Here is a 20,426-nt window from a genome sequence, read left to right on the forward strand (position 1 = left end):
GTGTGTGTGTGTGTGTGTGTGTGTGTGTGTGTGTGTGTGTGTGTGTGTGTGAGAGAGAGAGAGAGAGAGAGAGAAGGGGGAAGGGACAGATCTGTCACCAGTGACAGGCCAGGGCTAGGATGGGGGGAAGCACAGGGGGACATAGGAGCCCAGAAGCACTCGTCCTGGCCTGTGGGAGTCTGATCTGAGATGTGAAGAAAGAGAAGAGACCATTGTAATAGTAAAAAGTCTTAGGTCCTGAAGGAAGGAGGCAATGGAGAGCAGAAAAGCACCTAGAGAGAGTGATGACTTAGCTAAAATTCTTTAAAGAACACTAGGTGTTTGTGGGAGAAAATAGGAATCAAACTCCTAGCAGAGAGCAAAACTTGGGCACAGGCCTGGACAACTTTTTTCACTAATAAGAACTAATGAACTGGGTAGTGAGGCAGACGACTCAGAGCCACCTTCCCAGGCCCCACCCCACCCCGCCTTTCCACCTGAGCCTGGCCCCTCTGTCCCCAGATCGAGAAACTCAAGGCAGAACAGAGCAAGCAGCCACCCACCCCCCTGCTGGGGCGCAAGTTCTTTGGGGACCCTACTGAACTGGCGGCCAAGGCTGCGCCCCTGCTGCGGCCAGGGGGCTATGAGAGGGGCTTGGAGCCCCTGGCCCGCCGGGCCTCGGACACGCTCTCGGCCGAGGTTCGGACCCGGGTGGGGTACGTGCGCCAGGAGCTCAAGCCGGAGCGCCTCCAGCCGCGCATCGACCGGCTGCCGGAGGTCCCGGGGAGGGTGGAGCCCACGGCCCTGCCGGTCGCACACGAGGACGCCGCGGAGACCCCTGGGGCCCCCGCGGCAGCGGAGCAGGTCCGGCCGCGGCCAGAGCGCCAGGAGTCAGCTGATCGCGCGGAGGAGCTGCCCAGGAGGCGGCGACCGGAGCGGCAGGAATCAGCCGATCAATCCGAGGAGGCTGCGCGGAGGCGGCGGCCAGAGCGGCAGGAGTCTGCGGAGCACGAGGTGGCACACAGCCTTACCCTGGGCCGCTACGAGCAGATGGAGAGGCGGCGCGAGCGGCGGGAGCGGCGGTTGGAGCGGCAGGAGTCCAGCGAACAGGAGATGCCCACCAGAGGAGACCTGGCCAAGGGGTGAGGCCCCATGTGCCCGGGGAGTAGAGGAAGGGAGGCACGGAGAGCTCCTGGAGCCACACAGGCCCAGGGCTCAGAACTGCCTAGGAAGGGAGATACATTCGTAGTACCCATTTTGCAGAGATGTAAACTGAGGCTGAGAGAGGGTAGGAGTCCTTCCCATTATCCCACAGTGGCAGTGGCTTCTTCCAGGTGCAGGTTTTTAGCTACTGAGTTCTGACCCCTGCATCAAATCCCTTGGGTGACCCTGGGCAGGGATTTAACCTCTCTGCATCTCAGTTTCTCCACTGGGCTAAAGGTGGAACCATCCCTCATTGGAGTTAAGACCCTTTATCCCAGTCTCTCTCAACCTTATAAACTGTAATCATATCCATTTTATGGGTGGAGCAACTGAGGCTCAGAGAGGGCAAGTCACTCAGCTTGGGTGAAACAGGACCGGAACCCAGGCCTTTCAGAATCCAGAGTTAACCAGAGTGTGTCGTGCAGATCACGTCAGTCATCCCCAGAAAGAGGCCTTTGGTCAAATACATTTGTGACAGTAACCTTGTGACCCCTTTTTAAATTTGTATTTCACAAACATTGACTAGAGTGCCCACTCTGTGTGGTATGTGCTGGGGAGAGCAGTGACCCAAGCAGCTCAGCCCTGCTTTTATGGGACTCACAGTCCGGTGGCGGAAACAGACTTGTCAGCAGAGAGTGTGACCTAGAATGATCAGGGCTGGGATGGGGGAAGTCCAGGGAGCTTGAAAGCTTAGGGGGTGGGTGGAAAAAGGCAACAATATGTTCAACGGGCTTGAAGGCACCAGTCTGCATTTTGGTCTTTGTGTTGCTTAAAACTCAAGAGGGGAGAGAACTTCCATCCTCCGTTTAGCAGACATGTGCTGAGCACCTGTGGTGTGTAAGGCAGATATCTGAGACAGGCAGCTGCAGAAGTGGACAGGGACCTGGCATCTCAGGCTAAGAGGTGGAGGCTCCTCCAGCCAGCCAGGCTGGTCTCTGAGAGAAGGCATCCTAGTTCCATTGGGTCTTTCTGTGCCCACCCCCCACCCCGCCCCCAGGAAGGCCACCCTGGCTGACATTGTGGAGCAGCTGCAGGAGAAAGAGGCAGGCCCAGGGCTCCCTGTTGGGGTAAGTTGAGCCTCGGCATGGGTGGGGGTATGGGGGCCCCTCTCCTCAGAGTAGAAGTCAGAATCCCAGAAACACCTGGTGCCTAGCCTTGCCTCCCCTATCTGAACCCTGCAGAGACTCTCAGGGGATGGAGAGGGCCCCCAGATATCTCCCACAATTTCCTCCCTTAGAAAGATAAGGCCGCTGACCTAAGAGACTCCTGTGCCTCTACACACACACGTAGACGCCAGACTCTTCCCACATCTGTCCTGGAGTCTTTCTCTAGCCCAGTGGGGGTCTCGAATTTCATTACAGACAGCCATACACACACAGGAGGCCCCAGATTCCTCCTACAACTAGATGGGACATCCACCTGCCTGCACCCCCACATCCCTAGCCCCCTTGCCCCTAAGATCGAGAGGGATACCAATCCTAGGAGTCCAGACAGACCCACTCCCAAGACCCGGGGAGACCTTAAGACTTGGGCCTCCAACCCTGAGCTCCTCCCATACTCGCCTTCAAGACAGATGGCCCTGCAGACAGATGGGATCCCCAGACCCGTGATTTTCCCCAGACAGATGGCTCCCACACCCCACTATGGACAGCACCCCTCTTCCCCCTCCCTTCACACAGCCGTCGCTGCCTCAGCCTCGCGAGCTTCCCCCCGGCCGCCTGCCCAACGGGCTTGAGCCGCCCGAGCGGACACCTCGGCCGGACCGGCCGCGGGCGCGGGATCGGCCCAAGCCGCGACGGCGGCCGCGGCCCCGAGAGGGTGGTGAGGGCGGGGGAAGCCGGCGCTCGCGCTCGGCCCCGGCCCAGGGCGGCTCCGCCCCCGCCCCTCCGCCACCGCCCACTCATACAGTGCAGCACGAGGGCTTCCTGCTGCGCAAGCGCGAGCTCGACGCTAACCGCAAGTCGTCCAACCGGTGAGAGCGTGGGCGGGGCTTTGGAAGGCGGGTCCCAAACTCAGTGTCCAATGAACGCATAGGTGGGGGGGGCCTGGAAAAGGGGGTGGGGCTAAGCTTTAGGGCGTCCAACCCGTGGTGGGGCAGGCGGGGCTTGAAAAGGGGGCCTTAACTTCAAAAGAATCAATCAATGAACCCTTGGAGCTGGGCCTTAGGTTGGTGTGTCCAATGGGTGAGCGGGCGGAGCTTAGATGGGAGCGAGACCCGAAGAAAATGTTATTGCTACCCCACCGCATAGCAACCAATCCAGGAGTTAACTAAAGCTAATAGCAAACTGGATATGGGGTCTAGTCTAAAGGTTCTCAAGGCTTGTGAGGTGGAGCCGGGAGAGGTCCTTCAACCAATGAGTGGGGGGGGGGGGGGTTCACTTATTTCAATTTCAAATTGAGGGAGGGTCTGATAAGGGGCGGATCCCAAACTGAGGGCTGAGGGGTGGTGGGGCACCTCATATAGGTTTCCAGATGGGGGCCTAACAGTGATGTGTCTGCGCTTGGAGTCCAGCTCCGGGTCGTCCAACCCTTTTTCTGTCCAGCTGGGAGGCAGAATCCGGGGAGAGGTGGAGCCCAAAAGGGAAGCATTGAGCAAGCAGAATGAGTTGGGCAGAACAGATTAAGGTTTTGCCTGTGGGGTCTGGAGGTAGCCTTTCCTCTTTGTGCTGAGACCAAGGTGGGAATAAACAGGGGCACCTGGGTGTATTTTGCTTGTGGGAGACTTCTTCCTTGGTTGGGGCTTTGGCTGAATGCGGAGACAAGAATTCCTCATCCCCGACAGTAGACCAGCAGACCAATAGATCACCCTTCAGGGGATTCAGGGGTGAGATGGAGTGGGGGTGGGGATGGTGGAGGAGTGGCAAGGAACATGCCTAAACACAGGCTTGTGGAGGAGACAGCTTAGGTGTTGCCTTCAGGAAATTCAGCGTGGGAGGGGATGAGGAAGGGGAACCCCAGCAGGGGCCAGCCAGGACAAAGCCTTGCTACCCACAGACTTAGACCCACCCCTCAGCTCAGCAACTGCCATAAGGAAGAGTACTGCAGGCGTGTGGCCCAACTAGGGCAAAGGCCCAGAGGGAGGAAGGCTCAGGTATATTCAGCCTGTGAAGGGTATTAATGAAGAGTACCCAGGCAGAGTGCTGCGACTCTGCCTTGAGCCCCATGTCATCACCCCAGGTCATGGGTGAGCCTGTACTGCGTGCTCAGCAAGGGGGAGCTGGGCTTCTACAAGGACGCCAAGGGCCCAGCATCTGGGGGCACACACGGCGGGGAGCCACTGCTCAGCCTGCACAAGGCCACCAGCGAGGTGGCTAGTGACTACAAGAAAAAGAAGCACGTCTTCAAGCTCCAGTGAGCCCCCTCATTGGGCAAGAGGGAGGGTCCAACACCCAGCAATACCCTGCTCCCCTGGAGGACAGTTGGTGGATGGGTGGGCTGGGCCCTTGCCCCAGAGCCCCCAAGTCCTGTGTCCTCTCCCACAGGACCCAGGACGGCAGTGAGTTTTTGCTCCAGGCTAAAGATGAGGTGAGAGCTGTTCCTTTCTCTCCCCTATTTGGACCTCAGGAACCACTTGGCTGGCTGACTCCTGGCCCAGAGTGATGAGGCTGTGAAGAGGCGAAGCACAAGCCAGACTTACCAGAGCTGAAATGGGAAAGCCCATGGGCAATGAGAACCCAGAAGTTCCTAATCTAGCTGGGAGGAGGTGGAGGATCAGGAGGGCTGGCCTGGAGGCCCCAGGACAACGTCCAACCTCCTTGCCTTGGCCTCTGAGATGAGACTGGAAAGTTAGGAGGGAGTTAGCTTCAACAACAACAACAACAAACAAAAAAAGAAAAAAGAAAAAGAAAAAAAATGAACTGCAAGTGCAAAGAACCAGAAGTACAGAATCACAAAGAGTTAACTGTACTGGAGGAGAGTTCAAGGAGGAAAGGTCTCAGAAAGGTTCCCAGAGGCTGAATCTCTAAGTACACTGTGGTCCATTCGGAGAAGGCTGGAGTTTATTCTCAGGGCACTAGGGAGCCATGGTAGAGTTTTGAGCAAGGGAGGGTTACAGTGATGCCTTAGAAAGATCCGTTTGGCTACCATGTGCAGAGTAGATTGGAGAGGGCTAGAGTGAAGACGTGGAGCACAGGAGGTGGCCAGGGCAGGGACCCAAATGGGAGAGCACAAGGCTGGTCTAGGGCAGGCCTGTGGAGAGGGGAGGAGGAGGTGTGTGAGAGACAGGAATGTGAGTGGACCTTGGGACTGGGACTAAGAGGAGAGGGGAGGGGAGGAGGAGCAGGCATGGAGGTGGTTTGAAGAGATGTTGAAAATAGTAACACTTGTTAGAGCATTCATCCTCATGAGAGGCTATGTATAAAGTAGGCCTTTATTCTCCACGTGCCTCTTTTACTTATCTTTAAAATGGAGATAAAGATAGTTTTCAATCATAGGATTATTGTGAGAATTAAATAAGTTGATACAGGTAGAGCATTTACAGGGTCCGGAAGATTACAGTGCTATAGAAGTGTTTTATTGCTTCTTGTTGTTTATAGTGGGAGTTAGATATAATCCAGTTGCATAGGATTAAGTGAATTAATCCACAGAGGTGCTTAGAACGGAGCTAGGCACAAAATAAGTGCAATGTAACTATTTACATCCTCCTCCTCATCGTTATTGTTTTTGTTATTATTATCTTTATTATTATCATCATGTTTAATAGATGAGGAAACAGGTTCAGAGTGGGCAGTCTGATTCCAGACTCATCTATTACTCAGTCTCCTCTCTTCCAAACATAGACTGTGTGCCCTGTTTCTCTCTCCAGGAGGAGATGACTGGCTGGCTGGAGGCTGTGGCCGCCTCAGTGGGGGAGCACGCCGAGATCGCCCGCTGGGGCCAGACGCAGCCCACCACGTCATCCACAGACGAGGGCAACCCCAAGCGCGAGGCGGGGGAGCGCAGGGCCAGTGGGCGCCGGAAGTAACTTCCCACCTGCAGGGCCCGACTCACCTCCCCGCCCCTCCTCCCCGCACTGTGGGCACAAAGACACTTTCTCTTCCGCAGGGGCGGGAGCCCCTAGTCCCACCAATACTGCGGACGCGCCATGACCGGCACTGGAAAGGAGGGGACTTCTCCTGCACCCCCAGAAATGGTGGGGGGATTGCTGCCCCTATAGCCATATCTCGGCCCCTTCCCGCTCGCCACCCCCACCCCAGGTGCTGGGGCTCCTTTATTTTTATGCAATAACTGAGCTTGGGGGGGTGGGGCGGGTAAGGGGCCAGTTGAGCCAAGCCCCCTGCCCCGATGCCCAGATCCAGCCCCAAGAAGCTGGGGTGATACGGGCGATAATTCCTGCCCCCCTCTCCGCCCTAGGGATGGGCATGGGGGCGCTGGTGAGGTCCCCTGGACCATCCAGGGTGCTAGGGGGTGGGGAGGGGACGCCCCCTCCCCGCCTTTACCTCACTTCCAATGCTGCCTTGATCTCTGTCTGGGAAGGGGGAGTGAAGGGGCCGTAGCCCCCGCACTCCACTGTCTCAGAGCCATGCGGTTAATTCCTGACTTAGTTTATTTTTGCAAAACGTCGACCTCCTCCTCCCCCGCCCCGCATCCGCGAAGGCTTTTAATGGGAGGGGCGTCAAAGCTCAAAACTGTCTTCCTCTCTCCTCTCCCCTCCAGCTGTAAATGCCACTTCGTGAGGGGAGGGGCGAGGGCAAGCCCTCCCCCTGCATGCTTCTGGCTGGAGCACCTCCCTGGGGAGTGGGGGAACCGGGTTGTGGGCAGCCCCCGTGGCCACCAGGAGAAGCCGCTGGGGCCCAGGGGTGTGTGTGTGGGGGGGGGTGTCGCAGGCGCACACTCTATGTACCTATAATAAATCCTTTGGCTTTGACGGTCTCTGCTGGTTTGTTTCATGGGCGGCGCCCAGGAGGATTGGGTGGGGAGAGGGGAAGAAACTATCTTGCGGAGAACATTTTAGATGTCCCTCTTGGTATGGACTAATTTCGAGGTCTAAACACGTGTCCCCGACGAAGCACCTAGATGCCATTTCTAAATCGGGAACCCCAGAGCGATGGAGGAACATTTTACTCTCTTTGGAAACTAAACTTCCCGAAAGGAGCCGCTCGGTCCGCCCCGTCAGGGACAGGAAAGGCGGGACCCTTTAAGGAGGCGGAGAAATCTGCAAAGGGTGAGCGCTTTACCCAATCGCTGGTGGCTCTGGGAGTTTCCAGCCCAATGAGCACGCGGTGGGGGCGGGGACGGAATGCACACCCGGAAGCGGGTTCAGGCCGGCCGGCTAGCCCGGGGGCCATGGCAGCCGCGGCCCCTACAGCCGACGGGGTCCCGGGTCGGGGACCTCCCGGGGAGGTGATTCATCTGAACGTGGGAGGGAAGAGGTGAGTGTAGGATTTTCCTGAGACCCTATTCTCGGGGGCGGGGAGCGGGGTGGGAGTACCCTCCTCCCCCGGGGGAATCCCTGTCCATCAAGGATTGCTCCACCCCCTGCTGGAGGCGCGGGAGCCTGGATGGGTGCTTGGGGAGGGAAGGGAACTTATTTGGTTGTGACTGGGGACCACAGTCCTCATACTCCCTACATCATCTCGCGTCCGCTCACTGTCCCCGCACAGATTCAGTACCTCTCGCCAGACTCTCACCTGGATCCCAGACTCCTTCTTCTCCAGGTGATTGGGAGAGCGAGTTTGAGGTGGGGGGCAGGGGGAGAGGGTATGGGGAGACATAATCTCTCCCTCACACACACACCTCGGCCCGTGACACCTGCTCTGCGTCCCCTCCCTGCAGTCTTCTGAGCGGACGCATCTCAACACTGAAAGATGAGACCGGCGCCGTGAGTAGAGCAAGGGCTGAAATGGGGCGGCCGGTAGGAGGAGGGACAGGATCCCCACTCAGCCCTGCTCTTTGCTCCATCTATCCTCTGCCTCCCTTCCGCACAGATCTTCATCGACAGGGACCCCACCGTCTTCGCCCCTATCCTCAACTTCCTGCGCACCAAAGAGTTGGACCCCAGGTTGGCATGGAAGATAAAGGGGAGTCCCCCACCGTCTTCACCCCCTGAGAAGTCTCTTTCTTCCCCTCAGAATGTTCACTTAAGCTTCTTGATCATATTTAAACTATATGTCCTTAGAATTCCCCCCCCCACACACACACACTTTCACCGCCCTGATCATTGCTCCTTTAGAATCCTGATCCCATCAAACTTTGCTACCTCTTGAGATTCTCTGCGCAGTTTTGAAAATTTCATCCTCAGAATTCTCTGCCTGCTCCCACTCCCCAGACTCTGACCCCTAGTCATTTCTACTACCTAGGGGTGTCCACGGTTCCAGTCTCCTCCACGAAGCCCAGTTCTATGGGCTCACTCCTCTGGGTAAGTGGGGCCTCCCTTCAGCATCTTCATCCCATAGAAAACCAGCTCTCTAGTGATGCTCCCCCTTTCCCCTCTCTCCTGAAAGAAAATTGGGTTAGAGCTGAGAGCACTGGATTTGGTCCTGGTTCTCAGGAGAGTGGTGATGTTCTGTGGAGAAAGAGATGGGGGAGGGGGAATGGGATCTGCCTCAGTGTTCTCCAAGTCCCAGCCTTTGAGTCCTTCCACCTTAGTTCGTCGTCTGCAGCTTCGGGAAGAGTTGGATCGATCTTCTTGCGGAAATGTCCTCTTCAACGGTTACCTGCCTCCACCAGGTGGGAACTACTAAGGAATGGGGGGGGTCTAAAGACTACATTTCCCATAAGGCTGCAGCCCTTGGATGCAGGAGCTGTGAGCCCTGAGACACTATGGGAGTTGTAGTTCTATATCAGATGCCTCAACTGATGCTTGGAAAGGAAGTAGGAAACAGCATTTCCAATGAGGCAATGGGCCAAGCTAGTCCCCTTGAGGCTCAGAAGCTTGCCCTACAGCCCGATGGGGGTTGTAGTCCAGGTATGATTTCCTTGTAGGAAGGCTTAGGGAGAACTGGTGTCCTTTGCATGGAGGGCAGAAATATTAAAGGAGAGTTATTGACTATAATCTTCATGGAGCAGCCAGCCTACTGGCCATGGAAAATATGCTGCAATGGTTACTGGGAACTGTAGCCTACTAGGCTTTGCTGACTGATAGAAGGAAGAGAGTGGGGAATTTCAGTTTATGGCTTTATTTCTCTAACCTTAGTCAATACCTACTACCTTCATGAAGTCTGCCAAATAGGAAGACCTATTGTTCTCTTAACGTAGTTTGGCCCTTTTTTTAAAAAAAATTGTTTTAAATAGAAGCTTTTTATCACTACTTTCATAGCATAAATAAGTAGATGTGAAATAATCCCCAAACATAGCAGTGTAATTAAACTCTGGATAGATGCTGTTGCCTGCCAAGGGGACAGGCTTCCATTTCTTAAAAGGAAAGATTGGCAAATATTGACGAGGTATCCATATCATGGCAGCCACAAGCTGATTCATTCTTTGTGATGGGCTCAAAGGAACTGCAAAGGGAGCAGCTCACTGTGTGATTCAGTCTCACGTAATGCCATGTCCCTGCACCACCGAAAATCTTTTCTCTAGGAAACGATGCTACCCACATGGCAAAACCAGTATCTGGCACATTTTAAATGCTTGCGGTGTGGCAGTTCCCACAATTATTACCGTGATTGTCATTCTGCCCCTTCTCCCTGCCACAGTGTTCCCGGTGAAGCGGCGGAACCGGCACAGTCTGGTGGGACCCCAGCAAGCAGGGGGACGCCCAGCCCCTGTTCGACGGAGCAACACGATGCCCCCCAATCTGGGCAACGCGGGGCTGCTGGGCCGCATGCTGGATGAGAGAGCGCCTCCCTCCCCCTCGGGTACATTTATGTCTCTTGGGAGATCAGGGCAGCCAGCGGCCCCCTGTGACCCTGCCCTGATCCCTGCCTTTCCCCCCCCAAAGGGCTACCGGAGGAGCCGGGGATGGTGCGCCTGGTGTGTGGACACCACAACTGGATCGCTGTGGCTTATACCCAGTTTCTTGTCTGCTATAGGTGCTCAGGGAGGGCGGTGGGAGGAGACCTTGAGCGCTGTTGACGGGGAGGGCTCGGGGTGAGGGTTAACGATGTCCCCCGATCCTCCAGGCTGAAGGAAGCCTCCGGCTGGCAGCTGGTGTTTTCCAGTCCCCGCCTGGACTGGCCCATTGAGCGACTGGCGCTCACCGCCCGGGTGCTCGGCGGGGCCTTGGGTGAGCATGACAAGATGGTGGCCGCGGCCACGGGCAGCGAGATCCTGCTGTGGGCTCTGCAGGCCGAAGGCGGTGGCTCTGAGATAGGTATGGCCCCTGGCTTTTTCCAGAACCCTTCTGCCCTTTAGAATTCTACTCCAACCTGTGGCCTGTTACAGCAGCCCACCCGGCACGATTCTCACACCCACCGAGATTTCTTTGTGTTATTAGGATGCTCCAGCCCTTTAGAATTCTGTGGCATTCCTTGGTCTGCTAGAGAAATCCACCCACATAGAATTCCCTCCTCCATCAGAATTCACTACCCTGTTAGATCTCTTTGCTTTGGTAGAATTCTCCATTGCCAGTAAAATCCCAGAACCTGTTAGAATCTGTTCCCATTAGAAATCTGACTCCTTAGACTAATCTGTTCCCTAACAAATCTTAATCCTCGTGAGAATCCTCGGCTGCCCATAGAGTTTTTTGCCTTTGTTGAAAATCTCAGCTGGGTTAGAATTCCACACCCTGTTAGAGTCCCACACCCGAGCAGGCATCTGGCCCATTGTAATCCTCTGTAATTCCTGCTGGAATCCTCTAGCCTGTAAAGAGTCTATGACCAAATTGAATCCTCTGGCCCTTGCAGTTCTTCCCGCCACCCCTCTCCTCCCCGGTGAAAGGGGGTCCTGGCTGAGCCTTCCTCACCCTCTGCAGGTGTCTTCCATCTGGGAGTGCCTGTGGAGGCCTTATTCTTCGTTGGGAACCAGCTCATTGCCACAAGCCACACAGGGCGCATCGGGGTGTGGAATGCCGTCACCAAGCACTGGCAGGTCAGGGCGCTGGCCAGCCTGGGGGCATCTTTCCCAGGTGTCCAAACCGGTCAGACCCAGGGAGGGGTTCCTTTCTGCCCCACCTGACCTGGAGAGAACCAGAGAACCCAGCAATAGGCCAGATCTGTTGCGAGGTGTGGGACGGGGGTGGCTATGATAAAGGCCTAAGGTGGATCCAAGAGGCCTTCCTGGAAGAGGGGCTGCTGAGCTGACATGAAGGATGGGTGGGTTTGGAAAGGAAGGGGGGATTCTCCAGACACTGGGTGGGAGACCAGGTGAGGGGAGATGGTGTAGGAGGCAGAAATCCAGAGACAGACGTGCAAACATCTGTCATTCTCTCTGTGCTCACCCCAAGCTCTGTCCAACATGTAAAAAAAAAAAAAAAATACACCTACAGCGTTATTTTCTAAAGTTTGAGTGTTTGGTTGAGAGACAGACAAGCAGAGAAAGGAGAGAGACGGAAACAGAGATGGAGAGAAACAGACAAATAGAAATAGGAAGTCAGGGGCAACGGAAAGAGAGAGGGTGGATGGAGAGAAACTAGGACTAAATGACTGTGATAGATGTAGGGACAAAGAGAGATGGGTGAAGACTAATAAATGTTAGGGAATTGCTAGGCAATCCCTGGCTGGGGAACTAAGATCCTCAAGCTGCACAGCACAGCCGCGGTGGGGAGAGGTGAAGAAATGTCAGAAATACAGAGTCCAGGAGAGGCCAAGAGACAGAAGCACCGTCCACGAGCCATTTAGAGACAGACACCGATGATGCAGGCCTGGAGCAGGCGAGGCTGGGAGGAGTGGGCCTAGAAACCCCCGGGGGATGCTGGAGCAGGGAGGCGAGGACATGCCAGGAGGACCATTGCGGAGGCAAAGGCAGGGAGGGAGGACACCATGGCCACAGCCTGCCCCGCCCCATCCCGCCCCCAGGTCCAGGAGGTGCAGCCCATCACCAGTTACGACGCTGCAGGCTCCTTCCTCCTCCTGGGCTGCAACAACGGCTCCATCTACTACGTGGGTGAGCAGCAGCCAGCTCCCCAGCTGCCTGAGAGTCTCCCCTGAGAGGTGGGAGAGGAGGGGAAAGGCTGGGGTACCTTCAACAAACCCGCTCTGTCCTCCCTGCCCACCCCAGATGTGCAGAAATTCCCCCTGCGCATGAAGGACAACGACCTCCTTGTCAGCGAGCTCTACCGGGACCCAGCGGAGGATGGAGTCACAGCCCTGAGTGTCTACCTCACCCCCAAGACCAGTAAGCTATGGCTCAGCTGTCCCCCCACCCCCCTGCCCCACCATCAGCAACCAGCCTCAGCCCCAGCCTGCAGCTGTCTCCCCATCAATTGTGTAGCATGACCCAGTGAGTTTTATTAAGAGGGAGACAGATTCAAGTCATTCAGTCATTCAACAAACAGTTACTGAGCACCATTTATATATAAGCACTGTTCTAGGTGCTCGGCCATGGCGGGCCTCTATGCCAGGGCAAAATTGATGTCTAGTAGTTGATCTTTGTGTTTCTTTCCCATCTCTTGATTAGGGCATAATGTTTGCATGCTCCTAAAACAAAGAGCATGCGTGTCTTGGGAATTCCCTGGTGGTTCAGTGGTTAGGACTCCAAGCTCTCACTGTCAAGGGCCCAGTTTCAATTCCTGGTCAGGAAACTAAAATCCCATAAGCCGCATGACATGGCCAAAAAAAGTCCCCAAAACCCAACAAAACAAAAAGGCTCAAACAAAAACAAAAACAAGCAAAAAGAGGACGCATGTCTTACAGTGGGCGAAGCTGAGTTCTCTCACTTGGGACAGTCTTTGTGTTTTGTTTTCTTGATCACAAATGCAGAGAAATAGGTTAATTTTTTGTTTGTTTTTATTGAAATATAATTCCCATACCATAAAATTCACAATTCAGTGATTTTTAGTAGATTCACAAAGTTGTGCTGCCATCACTGCGATATAATTCCAAAATGTTTTTATCACCCCCCAAAAAACCCCATGCTCGTTAGCGGTCACACCCAAGTCCTCCCTGCTGACAGCCCCTGGACACCTCTAATCCATTTTTTGTCTTTATGGATTTGCCTGTTCTAGACATTTCATGTAAATGGAATCATACAGTATGTGGCTTTTTGTGTTTGATTTTTTTCACTTTGGGTAATGATTAATGTTTTTTTATGGTTAGTGCTTTTTGGAGCTTAAGATGTCTTTCCCTACCCCCAGGTTGTGAAGGTTTTTCCCTATGTTTTCTTCTAGAAGCTTTGCAGTTTTAGCTCTTACATGTAGGTCTCTGTTCCATTTCAAATTAACTTTTATGTATGGTGTGAGGTAGGGGTCACAGTACTTTTTTTTCTAGCAGGAGTAAACTAAAAATACACCTAACTTCACAGCATGTCATCACATAAGGTCCCTTTCTTTTTTTTTTAATTTTATATATTTATTTATTTGGCTGCACCACATGGCTTATGGGATCTTAGTTCCCCAGGCCCTTGGCAGTGAAAGCCCGGAGCTCCAAACACTGGACCATCAGGGAACTCCCAAGGCCCCTTTCTTATTTCACTGATTTACTCTTTTCCTTCCCAGCCCCCTCCTCACCATGTGCCACTGTTCTGTCATGTTTAGCATTTATATTTTCATTTGTATGCGTCCTTACAAAATTGGTATTATGAACATGTTTTGAATCTGCATAAATGGAATTGGGTATATATCTCAGTTTATATATCTTGCTTTTGTCCATCCTGCCCTAGATTAAATACCCATCCATATTGCTATGCATAACCCAAATTCCATTGCTTTTAACTCCTGCACAGAATATTAAAACCACATTTTACCCGTATTCCTGAAGATGGTCCATTAAGTTTGTGATGTTACAACATACCTTTTCCCCTGTGGAAAGTTGGCGAGGGTGGGGAATCCCTCAGGCACTCTAGGTTGCATTTTCTTGTCTTGCTGTCTGTCTGGTTTTTTTGTTTTTTGTTTGTTTTTGTTTTTGTTTTTTGCCCCACCGTGTGGCTTGTGGGATCTTAGTTCCCAGACCAGGGATTGCACCCAGGCCACAGTGGTGAAAGTGCTGAGTCCTAACCACTGGACTGCCAGGGAATTCCCATTGCTGTCTGTTTATGTGTCCCTTTCTATGTTTCTCTGCCTTTCTCTTGAATTCCATCTCTCTCTCTCTCAGTCTCTGCCTCTATATCCCTCCCCATGATTTGTTTCTCAGTCCTTGTTTCTCTATTTTTCTATCTCTCTTCCCCCTCTTCTTAGCTCTGTCTCTCTCTGTCTTAGTTTCTGTCTCTGGTGCTCTCTATCTCTGCTTTGTCCCTCTGTCTCCTGTTCCTCCGTTTCCCATGTCTTGCCACAAGTTCTCTCCCTCTCTCCCTCTTTCCTCACTTTCTTTTTCTTTTTCTTTCTTTCCTCCTTTCTTTCTTTTTTTTTCTTTCCTGCATAGGGTCTTCATTGCTATGCACAGGCTTTCTCTAGTTGTGGCGAGCAGGGGCTACTCTTTGTTGTGGTGTGCAGGCTTCTCAGTGTGGTGGCTGCTCTTGCTGCAGGGCACAGGCTCTAAGTGCACGGCTTCAATAGTTGTGGCATGTGGGCTCCGTAGCTGTGGTGCAGGGGCTTCGTTACTCCACAGCATGTGGGATCTTCCTGGACCAGGGATTGAACCCGTGTCCCCTGCATTGGCAGGTGGATTCTTAACCACTGCACCACCAGGGAGGTTCCCTCCTTACTTTCTGACTCCGCGTCTGTTCTTTGCCTGCCTCTTTCTCTGCGCCCTTGTTTTTGTCTCTCTGTGACCCTGTCCCTCTCTTCCTCCTCGGCCCCTCACCAGGTGACAGTGGGAACTGGATCGAGATCGCCTACGGCACCAGCTCCGGGGGTGTGCGTGTCATCGTGCAGCATCCCGAGACTGTGGGCTCGGGGCCTCAGCTCTTCCAGACCTTCACTGTGCACCGCAGCCCCGTCACCAAGATCATGCTGTCAGAGAAGCACCTCATCTCAGGTGGGCCTCACCTGGCTGCCCCAGGTGCCCATCTCTCTGCAGGAGGGATGGCTCAGCTGTGAGCACGAAGCCAGGTGTATGAGGGTTTCCACTGGGGAGAGACATTGTGGGGGGAGTGACTTCTGGAGAATTCCATGAAGGGGACCAGTCTGGGGGAGAGTGGATTTGCCAGGAAAAGAGGAGAATTCATCAATTCAGCAACTGCCAGGCATGGGGATACTGTGACAAAGACGGGCCAAGTCCCTACCCTCATGGAGCTGATGCTCTTGTGGGGGCAGCAGACAATAAATCACTAAAAATATGAATCACTATCCAGCCATGAGGAAGGCCATGCATAAAAGCTAAGCTGTGTGAGAGGCCAGAGAGTGCCAGCATCACTGGAGACTGTGTGGTTCGGGAAGGCCTTCCTGAGCAGGGAGCTTTGAACAGAAATGAGCAGTGCAGATCAGTGGGGACAGGCATTTCAGGCAGAGGGAACAGGCATTACAAAGACTCTGAGGTGGGAGGATGATTGGTGTGTCTAAGGAACAGCAGGGGGCCCCCTGGGCTCAGAGTGGAGTCGGTGAGGAAGAGGGTAGGAGGTTACAGGGGCAGGTCAGTGGGACCTCCTAACCCAGGGAGAAGACTTTGTCCTTAACCCTGAAGGAGGTGGTGCTGCGGGAGGTCTCTCAGCAGAAGAGGGCTGTGACCTGACTTGGGTGTTCACAGGGTCCCCCTGACTGCATGTGGGGACAGACTGTGGGGACGGGATGAGAGCAGGAAGGGCAAGGTTGAGGCTGCTGCGATGGTCCAGGCAGGAGATGAGATGGCCAGGGCCAGGGTGGGGCTGGTGGAGGCAGTGGACAGGGACAGGTGAGATCAGGCCCTGGAAGGATCTGGGGGGCAGAGCCAACAGGATTGCTGACTGTTTGGAGCTCTGGGGAAGAGAGACTTTTCTGAAAGGGAGGAATTCAGAGGGGCCTGTATCCTAACACCTTTGAAAGGAGGTCATCCCGGGGCTCAGGAAGATCGGGCAGTGGTGATGCCACGGCCGGGCCTGACCTGCTGCCGCCTCCTGACTCCTCAGTGTGTGCCGACAACAACCACGTGAGGACGTGGTCTGTGACTCGCTTCCGTGGCATGATTTCCACCCAGCCCGGCTCCACCCCGCTCGCTTCATTCAAGATCCTGGCGCTGGAGTCAGCTGATGGGCATGGCGGCTGCAGTGCTGGCAATGACATCGGTGCCTCCTAAGCCCCCCGGCCCCCCCCCCCCACCTACCTTGCCTGATCTCCATTGGCCTCCACTGGGGCCTTTCCTGACCCCTGCAGACCTCTCCTGACCCACCCAGCTGACGTAGCTGACCTCCACTGACCTCCACCTGACCCCTGTTGACCGCCACTTACCCCCAGCTACCCCGGTTGAATGCTGTTACCCTCACTGATTCCTGCTGACCCAGGGCTCTCCCCCTGCCCCGTGATGTGCCTGAACTCCGCTGACTGTTGCTGACCCTCAGCCCTCTCTGACCTCGCCCGACGCCAGCAACCTGGGGATGGGGACCTGGTCCTGGGGTGGGGGGGAGGTTCAACCATGGGGAAGGGGGCAGAGTCTTGGGGTCTGGAGGTCCCAGGGACCCCAGCTGGCCCTGACTGCCCCTCCCCCACCTGGCCCAGGCCCCTACGGCGAGCGGGATGACCAGCAAGTATTCATTCAGAAGGTGGTGCCAAATGCCAGCCAGCTTTTTGTGCGTCTTTCATCCACTGGTCAGCGGTGAGGACCATCCCGTCAAACGGGGAGGGTGGTCAGAGGAGAAGGCAGGATGCCAGCTGGGTCACAGAGGTCAGAAGGGCATCCCAGCCCAGGGGCACCACAGGAGCAGAGGCTGGGAAGGAGCACAAGCCTGGTCCTAGGTGTTGGGGCCTGGGGGTATCAAAGGTGTGACATGTGTGGATGGGAATGAAGCTGGAACAACCCCAGGTGCCCGTGCTGGACCTCAAGCAGAGATCGCCCAGGGTAGTCAGGGCTGGGATGGGGATCGGGGGTGTGTGCACGGGCAGGGGGGTGAGGGCCGCGATGGGGAAGGAACGAGAAGCTGTGGGAGCCCAGAGGCAGTGCTTGCTCCAGGCTGGGAAGGGGGCCTGTTGAAGAGGGGACTCTGAGCAGAGACCTTGAGGATAAATAGGAGTGAGCAGAAGAGAGGAGGGCGAGGGGAGGGTGTGCCCGGCTGAAGGAGCAGCATGTGCAAAGGCTGGAACAGTCAGAGAGGATAACCAGGGATGAACATGTGGTCTCTGGGGGCTGGAGCACCCAGAGGTGAGAAATGGGGCTGCAGGGGGGCGGACCCTTGCCGATCTCGTGGAAGAGCTGAGACTGTCCTGAGTGTCCTCAGGGCCGTGGTCGCTCTGAGAGGGATGGACTGGAGGTTGGAGAGGAGGCCAAGAGCCCAGGGAGGAGGCTGGGACTGATGCCTGGCTGGAGAGGGCAGGGCTTGACCAGGGCCAGATGGGAAGGGGAGGAGGGGGCCGAGGAGGGAGCGATGCAGGAGGAGTAGGACCGGCCCTGGGGAATGCTGGGAAGTGAGTGGGGCGGGCACCCAGGGTGAGCCTCGGGCCCTCTGAGACAAGAGCAGGGAGGGCAACCGGTTTGGGGGAGGATCCCATTTGGGGCCCATGGTGGGTGTGTGGGGCTGGGGACATCCAGGAGGCTGCTGGACCCACAGGGCTGGAACCCAAGGCAGTAAATCTCGGAGGGATGGAGAAGCTTGGGTGCTCATCCAAGAGGCAGGAACGGAAGCCGTAATGGTGGGGACTGAGGCCTGGGAGGGGTGTAAGGATGAGAAGAGGGACCAGGCCAGGCCCTGGGGTGGCCAAGGTGACCCCTGCCCCCTCCCCTCTCAGGGTGTGCTCCGTGCGCTCCGTGGACGGCTCGCCAACCACCGCCTTCACGGTGCTCGAGTGCGAGGGCTCCCGGAGGCTTGGCTCCAGGCCCCGGCGCTACCTGCTCACTGGCCAGGCCAACGGCAGCCTGGCCATGTGGGACCTGACCACCGCCATGGACGGCCTCGGCCAGGCCCCCGGTACTGCCCACTTCAGTCCCACCCCCAGCCCCAGAGACTCACCCTGAACCCCTCTCTTCAACTTCCTTCGCCATGACCTCCCTCCCCAAGCCCTTGCCCTCTGACCCCTTTCCCTGCCCCCCCCGAACCCCGCCTTGCCCTTGCTTTTTAAACCCTCTCTCTTCGCTTCTGACCCCTGTCTGTTGACCTCTGCATCTTTTCTGCTATCTCAGCCTCAGTCCCTGCACATGAACCTTGTCCTTTGGCCTGTGACCCCTGTCTTGCCCCTGACCCTGCTTCCTTGCCCCCCAGCAGGGGGCCTGACAGAGGAAGAGCTGATGGAACAGCTGGAGCAGTGCGAACTAGCCCCACTGGCTTCTTCGAGGGGCTCTCTCCCCAGCCCCTCACCCCGGACCTCTCTCACCAGGTAGGCGTGACTCTACTTCCCCTTCTGAGCAGTGTGGGAGAGGGCAGAACACAGTGGCCTTGGGGGAAGGGGGAGCCAGCTCCACCCTGATGACCTGCACTGACCCTCATCACCCCCTCAGTCTCCACTCAGCCTTCAACAACACCTCCCCGTCCAGCCGCTGTGGGAGCCCAAGCCCCCCACAGGCTGAGGCCCGGCGCCGCGGGGGAGGCAGCTTCGTGGAACGCTGCCAGGAACTGGTGCGGAGCGGGCCGGAGCCCCGGCGGCCACCGACACCAGCCCCCCGGCCTTCTGCGGGTCTCGGGGCTCCCCTTGCACCCCCCAAGATAAAGCTCAATGAAACTTCCTTCTGAACACTGCTGCCGTGGTGCCTTGGGATACCCAGGTCCTGGGGGACTCAGGTGCCCGCCTCGCTTCCTGTCAGAGCCCTGGGTTCAGGACCAGGGCCTCCTTGGAGTGGTTACTGTTACTAGGCCCCCACCATCTCCCTTTTCTGGAGCCAAAGTCACCCTTTCCTAATAAAGTTCTCACTGCCAACACCTTGGTTACATTCTTAGAGGGTTTGGGGACCCCTAGGAAAAGGGTGAGAGAGATGTGGTGCCCAATCAGGTCCCTGGCTGTAGATTCAGGAATATCTGTCTCTCCTGATTTAAGTAAAGAAGGGGAATTGGTTTACACTCAGGCTTCAGGCGTGGCTGGATCCGGGGCGCAAACACTCATCCAGAATGTCTTTCCATCTTTTGGCTTTGCTCTCCTCTGGGATCATTCTCAGTCAGGTTTTCCCCTCTCTGTGCCAAGATGACTCCAGGTAGCTCCTTAGCAACTCTTCTTGCTGGCAGCAGCAAAATCACAGGACTGATTCTCATTGGCTTTAACTGAATCAGATGGCCATCCCTGAACCAATCACTATGTCCTTCCAGGGATCATGTGACCTCACAAGCCAGGCAGTGAGGTCAGCCCCGTGACAGAGTGGAGGAAGAGTTCCTGAAAGGTGAATCAGGGTACTGTTACCACAAACAGGGATGAAGAGGTACAGATTGGCAGAAACACAGATGTCGGCTAAGTGACATTTGTACCCCAAACCTCACCACTGCAAACACCTTGTCCATATCCCTGGCCGCCCAGTCTTTCACCCCTCTCTTGCCCACACCAGAGAGGGTATGTGGGACAGGATCAGCTCACCCCAACTTGACGTCCTTGAGGTTTTTCCCCACATAATACCTATTCCTATGGCAATTCTTCAGGGAAGTTTTCTGCATCTTTTCCTTGGGTCGATGAAGAGGAGAGAAAGTGGGCCAAATAAGAACAGGGAATTTTAGAATGTGCTGATTCTAGAATGCCAGAGTTTCTGGAATGCCAGAACTTCTATAGCATGATGGAGAAAGGTGTAGAATGTTAAGGAATCTAGAACACAGGAATATTCTATAGTGCTAGTGGATGAATAATATTAGGGTTCTCCCCTGCATATCAAAGAATCCAGGCTGTAGACATTTCTGAAAAAGGACCTGGAAAGTCAATCATTCTAGAACTGAGGAATATTCTAGAATGCCTATGAATCTACACCAGTAGGAATATTTTGCAAGACAGGAATTCTGTAACGCTGAGAGTTATAGGACACAGAAAGGAATCTGGATTTCTAGGAAATCTAGAGCATAGGGGTGTTCTAGAATGTCAGCCCTTCTAAATCACTAGAGGATTTTTTGCATTCTAAGAAATCCATAATGTCAAGTGGTTCTGGATTGCCAGAGAATCTAGAGCATGAAGGGGAGGCCTCAAAGGTCAATGATTCTAAAACATGAGTGTTCTGGAATGTCTGTGATCTAGAATATAGGGG

At 55.1% G+C, this 20,426-nt stretch overlaps 2 protein-coding genes across 6 annotated transcripts in view; both read left to right on the plus strand.

Annotated features, from left to right (window-relative positions):
- Nucleotides 1–6,926, plus strand: part of SPTBN4 (spectrin beta, non-erythrocytic 4) — a 70,750-nt gene extending 63,824 nt beyond the window's left edge. Inside the window, exons 30-35 of the mRNA XM_057712957.1 lie at nucleotides 502–1,121; nucleotides 2,180–2,249; nucleotides 2,862–3,154; nucleotides 4,360–4,533; nucleotides 4,665–4,707; nucleotides 5,987–6,926. Coding sequence (XP_057568940.1) covers nucleotides 502–1,121; nucleotides 2,180–2,249; nucleotides 2,862–3,154; nucleotides 4,360–4,533; nucleotides 4,665–4,707; nucleotides 5,987–6,145 — 1,359 coding nt within the window. The 3' untranslated portion in view covers nucleotides 6,146–6,926. The remainder of the gene's footprint in view (nucleotides 1–501; nucleotides 1,122–2,179; nucleotides 2,250–2,861; nucleotides 3,155–4,359; nucleotides 4,534–4,664; nucleotides 4,708–5,986) is intronic.
- Nucleotides 6,927–7,423: 497 nt separating this feature from the next.
- SHKBP1 (SH3KBP1 binding protein 1) lies at nucleotides 7,424–19,129 on the plus strand. Of its 5 annotated transcripts, none has more exons than XM_057713012.1 (18): nucleotides 7,424–7,553; nucleotides 7,785–7,838; nucleotides 7,957–8,002; nucleotides 8,109–8,182; nucleotides 8,481–8,539; nucleotides 8,770–8,850; nucleotides 9,819–9,980; nucleotides 10,064–10,154; nucleotides 10,245–10,435; nucleotides 11,036–11,151; nucleotides 12,078–12,165; nucleotides 12,280–12,396; nucleotides 14,961–15,131; nucleotides 16,198–16,353; nucleotides 16,784–16,880; nucleotides 18,008–18,186; nucleotides 18,478–18,592; nucleotides 18,714–19,129. In XM_057713012.1, exons 1-18 carry the CDS (start codon nucleotides 7,468–7,470, stop codon nucleotides 18,943–18,945), a joined length of 2,115 nt encoding a protein of 704 aa, XP_057568995.1. In that variant the 5' UTR covers nucleotides 7,424–7,467; the 3' UTR covers nucleotides 18,946–19,129. The 5 variants fall into 5 exon arrangements, with proteins under 5 accessions (XP_057568995.1, XP_057568996.1, XP_057568998.1 ...); XM_057713013.1 differs by having other exon boundaries at nucleotides 18,481–18,592; XM_057713015.1 differs by having other exon boundaries at nucleotides 7,468–7,553; nucleotides 8,784–8,850.
- The last annotated feature ends 1,297 nt before the right edge of the window (nucleotides 19,130–20,426 follow it).

This window comes from Hippopotamus amphibius, chromosome 16 (genome assembly GCF_030028045.1).
Source record: "Hippopotamus amphibius kiboko isolate mHipAmp2 chromosome 16, mHipAmp2.hap2, whole genome shotgun sequence".
In the NCBI taxonomy this organism is placed as follows: domain Eukaryota; kingdom Metazoa; phylum Chordata; class Mammalia; order Artiodactyla; family Hippopotamidae; genus Hippopotamus; species Hippopotamus amphibius.